Raw genomic sequence first — 11,385 nt, forward strand, 5'->3', positions numbered from 1 at the left:
CAGCCACTGTCACCCCGTCTCCCGGGCCCAGGGCTGCGGCCAGCCACTGTCACCCCGTCTCCTGGAGGGTTGTCCTGTTTTCCCAGCATGACGGCCTTCTCCAGAGGCCTGCCCTCCGGGTAACATGTCCAAAGTATATGAGATGAAGTCTCGCCATCTCCGCTCCAAAGGAGCTTTCTGGCTGTACATTCCCCAAAACGGACGTGCGTGGTCTCTTGAACGCTCATGGCACTTTCAATGTTCGTTGCCTGCTCATTACTGTTGCTTTAATGTGTTCTTGGCATTTAATAGGATTGGCCTGTCTTTTTTTTCAGAACTTTTATAATCTTGTCGTTTTCATATGAACTTCAGAACAATTATGACAGATTCCAACACAGTCTTGCTATAATTGAGGCTGCAATTGATCAACATTAATAGTGTGTCATACTAAGCCACCAGGTGAGTATTACTGCATTTCTACGCTGCACACGTCCATGGGGAACAGAGGAGTAGGTGAAGGGAGACACCGGGCAGTGTAATATAAGACATAATAATAATTTATAAATCTGCACACGTCCATGGGGGGGGGGGGGGCGTTGTCTCCATCCTTCATGTCAGCACTAACACCTGCGGCGGCGGCTGTCCAGGTTGCCTTTCCAACTCCAGGAAGCCTTAGGCTGCGACCTGGTGGAAGACGTCCATCACAACTCCCTGCCTCAGGGGCATGCTGGCACGAGAATGCCCTTGGATGCAGACGGGCTCATAACTAAGAACTACACTCCGTCGACAACACAGAAGAGAAAGAATCGTCTCCCTGAAGCACTAAGTGTTGGCAGGACCATGAGTGCGAGGCCACAGTCTAAGGGACAGTCAGACAGAGAGGCCATACCAGATGCAGCTGCCCTCGGTGTGCAGCCTGGGCAGAGCCAGGCTCTGGCAGGGGCAGCATGACTCTGAGAGAAAGAAGTCCAAGCTGGGGTTGCCAATGGAAGCCCTCCCCAAGCCTCCCTGGGGCAGGCTGGCTGGAAAGCCTCCTGCCAGCCCTTCCTGGGGGCAGTGAAGAGACTGCCTGCAGCCGGCAGGGAGGGAGGTGCCACTGCCCGCCCCCCCAAGAAAACCTTGCCACAAGTGCGCCTTGTGGAATCATGCTGTGTGTGCTGGTCTCACACAGAAACCTGACCATGCATTGGCCAGAGCTGACAAGGGTCACAAAGTTGTCACATACAACTTTCGTATGGACAAGTCGTACAACCTGCTCTGCTGGATTCATCCCTTCAAACAGGTGGCAAGGGCTGGAAATTTCAGAAGGCAGGCACCTCACTGTCTCGGGTCAAAGGGGATTGACTGTGGCAGGATGGATCCAGAAAGCTCCAACAGCAACCAAGACCAGGAACCAGAGAGCCCAACAGCAACCCAACAGACCAGCACCGAGGACTCCTGATGCCACCAGACACTGGTCATAGAGCTGCATTCTACTTCACGTTTCTGCAATGCTTGACATCCAAAAAAAAGGAACATCGTGAAGAGCAACTTAGCAGATGTGAAAAGAAGTCAGCTGAAGTTCTAGAAATAAAAAATAGGGTACTTCAAACGCAAAGGAAGGAAGCACATGAAAAGAGCGCACTGCCCCTGCCATTAAATGAAAAAGAACTGGCCACACGACAGGGTAGAACTGCCCGTGGGTTTCCGAGGCTGTAACTCTTTACGAGTAGAAAGCCTCTTCTTTCTCCTGGGGAGCAGCTGGTGGTTCTGAACTGCAGCCCTCGTGGTTAATACCCCAACGCGTAACCAGTATGCCACCATGGCCCAGCAAGTACACTCCTAGAGAATGGAAAGTAGACGTAGACACACACACCAGTGTTCACAGGCAGCACTGCACACAGAGACGAGAGGTGAGGCAGCTACATGTCCAATAACAAATGGCTGGACCAGCAAAGCGTGTCCCCCGCCCCAACACCCACACAGTGGAACAGAAAGAGGCATAACGTTCTGATACATGCTCTAGCATGCATGGAGCTTGAGAACACTTTGCTGAGTGAATATAAGTACAGAGAAAACATTGTTTGATCTCACTTGTATGAAATAATCAAAATAGACAAAGGTACAGGGACTAAAATGTTATTGGGGCAGAGGCACTCAATAGCTGAAGAGATCTAAGCTGAGGGTTTGCTAGCCAATGAAGAAAGATGCCAAAAGCCCCACACATTTTAAGAATAAAACAAAGTGCACATCACCATGAAATTGTACAACTTCAGAGACAGAAAAAATATATATATATATGTCCAGAGAACAAAACAAAGTACCTTCAAGAGAGTTCCAATTAGAAAACCCCGTTTTCAACACCAGCAACTGTCGCCATAAGACAATGGAATAATAGCTTCAATGAACTAACTGAGTCTTTTATGCCCATGAAACGACCTCCCAAGAACGAGGTGGAAATGAAACAGCTAATCTGCCCCCAGCAGGCTGTCCCGACAAGTCTCCCTAAAGGACACCTTGAGGCAGAAGGCAAGTGGGGCCTTTTCAAGGGGAGTTCAAGAAAAATAAAGAACAAAGTAAGTAGTAAACCTGGTTGAATCTGAATAAACAAGAAATAAAACATACAAAGTTTTGTGGAGGTAGTAACTTTTTAAAGATAGCTATATAATAAAACAAAACATAAAATCAGACCAACCTCACTGTCCATAAAGCTGATTCCGACTCATCACTACGCTAGGTTGGGTTCCCGAGACAGAAAGTCTTTACAGGAGCAGACAGACTCCTCTCTCTCTCTCTCTCTCTCTCTCTCTCTCTCTCTCTCTCTCCCTCTCTCTCTCTCAAGGAGTGGCTGGTGGGCGTGCAGAGCTGGCCTTGAGGCTAGCAGCCCAGCACCTACCCTTGAAAGGAGGCCCCTGAACTCCGTCAGAGACACGTTTCTAGTTCAGTAAGAGGACACAGGTTGTCTGTGCTGCCTGCTGTTGTTCTGTGCCATTAAACTGGTTCTGACCCATAATGACCGACGCACAACAGAATGGTCCTGCGCAGGAAGAATGAACGAATTTGTCTGGGAAAGACAACATGCTCCTTAGAAGCAACGCCCGACCCTCAGAAGGGCATTGAGCTTGGTCAAGGTGAAGGGCGGCTTAAAGACGAAGACCCTGAGGAAGATGGCCTGACAGTGGCTGCACACTGAGCTCGCAGGGCAGGGGGGTGAGGACGGTGCAAGGCCTGGCAGGGCTTTGTTCTGCTGGATGCAGGGTCGCTTTCAGTCAGAATTGACTGGCATTTCACAACAACAGTGGTTTAGAAAACCCCCACCACAGACACTGCAGCACTGGCCCACAGTGGGATACAGGCAGAGGCGGCAGAGGACATGGCTCAGGGCCCAGGTGACAGTGACGGCGGCTCAGGTGAGCAGGGATGCTCAGCCACCTCCTCACTCCCTCCCTCTCACTCTGGTCCCTTCCGCAGCCTCTCTGGGCCAGCAACCCCAGCCCAGCAATGCCTCCTTCCTTCCAGTCTCAGGGGCAGCCTAGTCCCATGGGAAGCATGGAGTTCTCTGCAGGCTGCTTGTGCCATTGCAAGAGAGCGTGAACCTGAGCCAGCTCCACCTTTCGGAGTTCTTAAAGCAAACATGCTCAGTGCTACACAAACTGTTATCAGTGCCACATTACTTCATCATGAAAGCCACACCCAATGGCTCAGCTTTCAGTCCAACAGGCCTCAAAGGTGAGGGGTCACATCAGGAAGTGCACCAACCCTCTGAGGTCAAAGGGCAGCCGGGCATAGGCAGATGGTGAAAAAAAGGGTGCTGGCCATGGCAGGGGCTATAATCAGTGTGGCAGAAGTACATGAAACTGCTGAGTGGGAAAGCAGGTTGCTCCGTAACCTTTCACCCAGTGAAAACGAAACACATCTCAAGTGTCTGTGGGAGGTGAAGGACCACAGGCGGGACTCTGGTCACCAACAAGGCCGTGGGCCTGACGCAAGATGCCCCACGGTGTGGCTCCCCAGAGGGAATAGTGAAGGGAGCCCCTCGCTGTAGCCCTTCCAGTGCGTGCGCGGGCGCGCTGCGCGCACATCTAGACGGAGCTGTGGGGCCAGCTGAGGGGACATGCATGTCCCTACCCTTGCTTGTACTGCCTCAGCTTTGCACTAGCTGTGCTACATTGCTGGTTCACAGACCAGCTTGGGCTGCAGGGGCAGCCTCCAGGCACACTCACCCAGAAATCCTCCCCAGGGCAGGCTCGGAGGCAGACGGTGCAGGTGGCAGACGCAAAGGTGCCGTGGGCTTCAACCAGCTTCGAGGCGGGGATGCCAGACACTGAAATTCAAACTTTAGTGAACCAGGCCTGCCCATGCCAACTGCAGGTGACGCTGCAGGGCACACTGAGCACGGGTTAGTGAGGACATGGCCACCAGCCCAAATGGAATGACCCCCAGCACCTAGGAGCGCAGTTTCCATTCTAAGTACGCCAGGTAACACTGTGGGAGTGACAGGGACAGTGCCATGCAGACAGCTGCCTGGTGGGAAACAGACAAAGGGTGGCTGGCTAATCCGCTCACACTGCCTGCACCTGAGGCCTCTCAGCACGCTGGCGCCCAGGGTCCTGACAGGGTCCTGACAGTGTCCTGAGAGACCGACGCAAAGGCTGCAAGCCCCACCCAGGCCTCAGCATGCTTGGTATGGCATCACCAGGCCCTGGGCTTGCCCCTAGGCCCCCCCAGAAAGTAATCACGACGCCGGAAACCATCGTGCTACTGTTTGGGGATCAGTTCTGGCCTGCTGGTCACTAGGGAAGAGGCCTGGGGCTGCTGACTGGCAGTGTGGGTTCTGAGTAGGGAGGTGGGAGGGCAGCAAATGCCTGCGAGCTCCCTGTGTCTTGGCAAGGTCGGAGAGGCTGTGTCTTGGGAGGCTGCATTTACATGTGTGTGGGGGGGCAGGTGTAATGATGACTCTGTTTGAAAAGACCCCACAACAAAGACAACCACCTAAAAGGAAACCAGGAACTCCCAAGCTGACTGAGATCAGTCTCAAAGGAGGGGAGACAGAGCAGGAGGGGCACTGACCTCGCTCAAGCCCATCAATGTTCTGGGTGTAGAGACGCAGCAGCAGCCCCTTGTCATGCAGGAGCCGGAGGAAGTAGTGAGTCATGTTGGGCTTGAAGTTCCCGGGATATAGCTCCTTGGCCAGGGTGAAAAAGGGCTTGGGGTTTTGGAAGAAGAAGGTCAGTTCAAAGATGGCTTCGGGGTACGGGAGGTTGTACTGCTTCAGGTTGCTGTAAAGGCCGCTCCCTGGAGACCTACACAGAGAGACAGCCCAGGGAAGTGGTGGGGAGGATGAGAACAGAAGGGGGTAGCTAAGGATGGGGGTGGGGGCAGGAGAGGACAGGGGCCAGGGGTAGAGGAGGGCAGGAGGGGGTGAGAGGCACCTGAAGTCGGGGATGCCACTGGGGGTGCTGATGCCAGCACCTGCCATAACCACCACCCGCTGGCAGGCTCTGGTCCGGATCAGTTCGGCGACCTCCTGCAGGGTCAGCTGCTGGCTGGCACTACCCCCTCCCCCTGCTGAGCCTCCTGCGGTGCAGGCCGTGAGCAACAGGGGCCATTCTCCACCTGCAACACCGACAGGGATGGTCAGAATGAACACCTGAAGGGTAGACAGTGGCTGACTCGTGGCACGGGCATGTAAGGGGCCAGCCTCGTGCCATGCAGTCCCTCAGCCAATATCATCCCATGGTGGCATCCCTCCCAATCAGGATGTCCTTGGTCGATGGGCTCCTTCTTCCTCAATGGTGCCCGTTCTGCTTGCTTCCTGGGCAATGACCCGCCCCCAGTCTGAAACGTCTCCTTGGACACTAGCCTGCTCACGCTGCCCACTGCCAAGACGGCCCACCTCTGAAATTCAGCAGAGCTTGCTCATCACAGCGGCTCGGCCCAGCCCGGTTTTCTGCTTCCTCCCTATCCCCAGGCATCTGCGGCAAGCAGAGGCCGACACACACCCTCCAGTCAGTCAGACAGGCTGCGCCACCACACCTGGGTCTGCCAGCCTTCAGAGCTGAGTGCTGCACTTGCCCCTGCTATGACACCTGTTGCCGAAGAAGTCTCCACACAGCAAGAGTTGAAGGGGCCCCAGCAGGGAGCCTCAACTTCCGAGGAGCAGAAGACCACCTCACCCATCAGGCAACTGTTCCACTAGGAAAAACCTTCCTGCCATCACAGCTGGCAGTGCTTCTCAGTCAGGACCGTGTACAGGTGCCGTCACCAGCCTCAGCCCCCAGGTATCATGGCGTAGCAGTCACCATGGCTGCAAGTTCGCGCCCCTAGGTACAGCAGCCCACTTGGGTGCAGGATCCCGGTGGATGCAGCAACCTCCCGTAGGTGTAGCAGCCCCCACAAGGGGTCAGGATCATACCCTTGGGTGTGGGATCCTGTTGGGGGCGCAGGATCCCGTCAATATTGCAACCCAGCATAAGTGTAGCACCCCCCTCATGGGTGCAACAGCCCCCCCATAGCTGTAGCAGCCCCTTCAAGGGTGTAGCAGCCCCTAATGGCAGCATAATTCCCCTGGGGTGCAGGAGTCCCTCTATGGGTGTAGCAGCCCCCAAAAGGTGCAGATGCCTCCCTTGGGTGCAGGAGTTCCTCTATGGGTATAGCAGCCCCCAAAAGGTACAGGAGCCTCCCTTGGGTGCAGGAGCTCCCACAGGGAAGAAGTCTGTGTCCTGCAGAGTATCCTCCCTCCAGCCACCCTGAAGGCCCATGGGATGCCGGCTTGCCCCGGACCAGTGCACAGGCTCCGGTCAACACTGGGCAGAGCTTCTCAGCAGCAGTGGGCATCGCAACCCAGTCAGCACCTCTAACATGCAGGGCAACATTTCACAGGCAGAAAGTCAAGGCACTGCAGGCAGCAGCCCAGCTTGAAACATCGGAGGTGCCCCTCCCCCCACCCTCCAGCGTGGTCACAGGAGCCTGCAAAGCAGATCGGAACACAGTGGTGACAGCGATGGCTCTGTGCAGGGATGCTGGCAGTCTCCATGGCCTGGGCATCACTGAGTGTCCAGCACAAGGGTGCTGCCACGTAAGCCACCTTGGGCCTGTTGCAGTTCCTCTGAACCTAACCACACTGCACCCTGGGGCTGGCCCAAGCCAGCACCAGTGAGGCTAGGACTGTCCCTTTGCACATGGGCCAGGAAGTAGCCTTCCCACCCAGGGACAGAGCTGGCGGGAGCCAGGCTGTGGCTCTCACACATGTTGGCGGGGGGTGGGGGTGGGGTGGGGTGGTTTGTTGGTTAGTGACAGGAACGAAGCTGGAGATCACATGATCGAATTTTTCAAGGTCAACAACGTCTTCATTGTATGTCTCTTTTTTCAACAATGTAAATGGCAACTACACACGTGACTTCACCAAAGTAAATGCAAGTATGGGAAGAGATGTTGAGTTCAATATCATCGGGAAAAACAAGGCCAGGGTCTGTAGAACAGACAAGTAAGTGCTCACATGCAAGTTCAAGTAGTAGAAGCTGAAGAATAAAATTCTTAAGTCCCCAAGAGGCAAAACGCAACCTTGAGTATATCCCACTTGAAGTTAGAAAAGATCTCACAAACAGGTTTGATGCACTGAAAATTATTGACAGAAGACCTGGCGAGCTGGGGGAAGACACCTGGAACTGCACAAATGAAGAAGCTAGGGTCGTTACGAAGACAGAAAAGGGAAGACCAAAGTGCCCGTCAGAAGAGATGCTGGGACTCGCTCTTGAAAGCAGAATGGCTAAAGGAGATGGACAGTGCTACGGGGAAGCAAAGGGCAGCTCGAGAAGACAGAGTACTGTAGTGGCATGTGCAGAGACCTGGAGTGAGAGAGTCAAAGAGGTAGAACATGCTCAGTGTAACTCAAACCCAAAGAACACAGGGAAAAATTTAAGCCTCAAGTTGCAACACTGAAAGATTCCACGGGCAAAATATCAAGTGATGCAAGAAGCATCCAAAGACGCTGGGCAGATAGACAGTCACTGTACACAAAGCACTGGTTCATGTTCAACAACGTCAGGAGGTAACACGGAAGGAGTCCAAGCTGCATGGGGGTATCAGCCAAAAATAAGGTCCGGGAGTGAATGGATTAGCAACTGAAGTGTTCCGCATGCTGATGAAACACAAAGCATTCACTTGGTCATGCCTCAGAGGGAGACAGCTATGTGGCCAACTGACTGGGAGAGACCCCTATCTATGCCCGTGCCAAAGAAAGGTGACCCAACAGAATGCTCACGTTATAAGCAATATCACATACAAGCAAAGTTTTCCTAAAGGTAATTAAAAATAGTTGCAGCTGTACATGACAGGGAGCTAGCTGTCAGAGGTGCAGGCCGGATTCAGAAGAGGCCGTGGAACAAGGGATATCATTGCTGACATCTGAGAGATCTTGGTTGAAAGCTGAGAATACCAGAAAGATGCTTATTTGTGTTTTGTTGACTATGCAAAGACATTCGACCATGTGCCTAACAACTATGGAAAACAATGAAAAGAAGGGTAATTCTAGAATTGTGCCTATGCAGAACCTAGAGGAATCAAGAGGCAGCCACTTGAACAGAACAAGAGAATAGCACCCCCAAAAACCAAACTCACTGCTTCCAGTCGATACTGGCTCCTACCAGTCCTGCAGGACAGGGAGAACTGCATCTGTGAGTTTCCGAGACTGTAACCCTTTACATCAGTAGAAAGCCCTGTCCTTTTCCCATGGAGCAGCTGGCGGTTTTGAACTTCTGACCTCATAGCTAGCTACCTACAGTTTTGCCCAATGCAAAACCACTATGCCACCAGGCATCCTGCACAACAGAACACTCGTGGTTTAAAATCAGGAGGTATGTGTCAGGGTTGCATCCTTTCACTATACCTGTTCCATCTGTATACTGAGCAACTAATCCAAGAAGCTAGCGTATATGAAGAATGCAGCATCAAGATTGGAGGAAGGCTTATTAACAGCTTTTGATATGCAGATGACACAACCTTGCTTGTTGAAAGTGAGGAGGACTTGGGGCACTTGCTGATGAAGATCAAGGACTGCAGCCTTCAGTGTGCACCACAACTCCATATAAAGACGACTAAAAGCCTCGCAGCCGGCAAGACTGGTGTTGTCAGGATTTCTCTTCACTTGGATCCACAATCAGTGCTCGTGGAAGCAGCAGTCAAGAAAGCAAATGACGCACTGCAATGCGGAAATCTGCTGCACAAAACAACTGGGAAGAGTTAAAAAACAAGGATGTCACTTTGAGGACTAAGTGGTGGTGGGGCTCACCTAAGCCATAGTATTTTCAATCACCTCGTATGCACATGAAAGTTACACAATGAATAATAAGGAAGAACGAAGAAGAATCAATGCATTTGATTTGTGGTTCTGGTGAAAAACATAAAGTATCATGGACTTCCAAGAGAACTAACAGATGTGTCTTGGAAGTACAACCAGAATGCTCCTTAGAGGCAAGGCTGGCGAGACTTTGTCTCACATACTTCGAACATGTTGTCAAGAGACCAGTCCCTGAAGTGGACATCATGTTTGGTAACTAGAGGGGCAGTGATAAAAGAGGAAGGCCCTCCAGGAGCTGGATTCACACCGTGGCTGCAAACATGGGCTCATACATCAGAACAGCTGAGGACGGCACAGGCCTGAGCAGTGTTCGGTTCTGCTATACGTGGGGTGGCTGAGTCGGAGTCAATGTGATGGCACCTACCACCACCATCACCACTACCACATGGCCCCTAGTTGCCCATCACCTTCCAGTCCTTTCCATTTGCTCAGGTATCACTGGGGCCCACAAGAAACACCCAGGACCAGTCATCGGGTTTGAACAAGTGGCCACAAGCCCAGAAACTAACACCCTCCCCATACCATCTGACTATACAGACACTGCCCACATCATCTGTTAGCTGAGACTCTACCCATGCCATCTGATTATAGGCCCTCCTCCATGCCATCTGATTACAAACTCTCCCTCACGTCATCTGACTACACAGACCCTCCCAAGTCATCTGACAGCTGAGACCCTCCTCCACGCCACCTGGGTGGTGGCCTGCTCAGTTCTAGGCTGCACCGGAGGAACCAGCCTCTAGAGGGCCAAGATGAGGACAGTGATGGGGGAGAGGCTCCGATGACCTTTCAAGAGAAAACAGAATTTTAAAAAAGAGAGAAAACACAAAAGAGCTGCTGCCTGAGGCACTTCGTGACCCATCTTCCTGGGCTGACAGGGTTCAGGAGACAATCTGTGGTCTGACATTCCTCAGACTGAGTCAGGGGCTGCCTGGGAGACTGAAGTAAGGGGCACTTTTTTGGTAGAAATTTTATCCAGAAATTCAAGCGTGAGAAATCTAAGCTGTGCTAAGCAATGGCTTCTCAGACAATACTGGGGGGCAGCCATCACGGAGCCAGTTCACCAGGGCCTTGGTCTGCATCCTGCGTTCCCCAGCACCCAAAACCGGTGTCAGCCATTGCCAAGAGCTCCAAGAATGGTCTCTGAGAGAATGAAGGATTCTCCCCCTCCCGCAGCATCATCTCCTCACTGATGTTTTCACTAACTGTATGAGGTGACAGGCCGTAAGCATTGTGCTTGACCGACTGAAATCTCCAACCAGCCTGGTTTCCATTCTTAGCTCTGTAAGGCACATTGATGAATTATAGTTCCTAGGTAACACCGATGTGAACGTGGGCAGGGAACTGGGAGCTCCTTGGGTTTGGGGGGGAAAGGCAACAAACACGTCTATCATTCCCAGCAGGTCCCCCGCTAGGAATTGACCCCAAAGTGGCCTGCAGCACTTTGTAATAACGAGGGGTGGGGACGGGGCACAATCTCCAATAACGAGTGCCCTGGTGGCGTACTGGTTAAGTGCTGGGCTGCTAACGGCAAGGTCAGCAGTTCCAAACCACCAGTCCCTCTGCGGGAGAAAGGCAGGCATTCTACTCCGTAAAGACTCGGTCTCGGAACCCCCAGGGGCGGTCCCACCCTGTCCTACACGGTCGCTGAGACGACGGCAGTGAGGTTTGAGTTGGGACACCATCTCAGGACGGACACGGTTCAGGTACAGAAACCCCGACAGGGAGCCCTGCAGAGCCGCCCGGACGCACTCCGAGTGCGCTGTCCGAAAACCGGCGAGGTGCAGAACGCGATCTGCGACCAAAGCTCGAAGAAGCCCGGCTCGGAGCGATGACACGGCGCCCCACGAGCGGACGCCCCCCGCCACCTCGCAGCCACCGCGCGCGGGGAGCCCGTGCGCCCGAGACCACCGCCCACCCCAGGGCAGGCGGATGTCCGCGGCCCTCACCTCCCGCGCCCCACAGTCTGCGGGCGGGGAGAAGCCGCTTCCCCAGCGCGGGCACGGCACGACCGGCAAACGACAGCGCCATCTTCTCCACGGCCGCGGACGTCCCGGCATCACGTGCCC

General features: G+C 53.5%; 1 protein-coding gene across 3 annotated transcripts in view; it reads right to left on the reverse strand.

The window, feature by feature from the left end:
* Positions 1 to 11,335, reverse strand: part of SIRT3 (sirtuin 3) — a 16,087-nt gene extending 4,752 nt beyond the window's left edge. For 2 of the 3 annotated variants that reach the window (XM_045290414.1, XM_045290413.1), the window contains exons 1-4: positions 11,266 to 11,335; positions 5,391 to 5,574; positions 5,029 to 5,261; positions 4,182 to 4,282 (exon numbers count right to left, since the gene is read on the reverse strand). In XM_045290414.1, coding sequence (XP_045146349.1) covers positions 4,182 to 4,282; positions 5,029 to 5,261; positions 5,391 to 5,437 — 381 coding nt within the window. In that variant the 5' untranslated portion in view covers positions 5,438 to 5,574; positions 11,266 to 11,335. Of the gene's footprint in view, positions 1 to 4,181; positions 4,283 to 5,028; positions 5,262 to 5,390; positions 5,575 to 11,265 lie in introns of those variants that run through there. The other variant, XM_045290412.1, reaches the window with a different exon arrangement.
* Between the last annotated feature and the right edge of the window lie 50 nt (positions 11,336 to 11,385).

The sequence above is a fragment of the Echinops telfairi genome, unplaced genomic scaffold, assembly GCF_000313985.2.
Source record: "Echinops telfairi isolate 266 unplaced genomic scaffold, ASM31398v2 ScPeMD7_37;HRSCAF=141, whole genome shotgun sequence".
In the NCBI taxonomy this organism is placed as follows: Eukaryota; Metazoa; Chordata; class Mammalia; order Afrosoricida; family Tenrecidae; genus Echinops; species Echinops telfairi.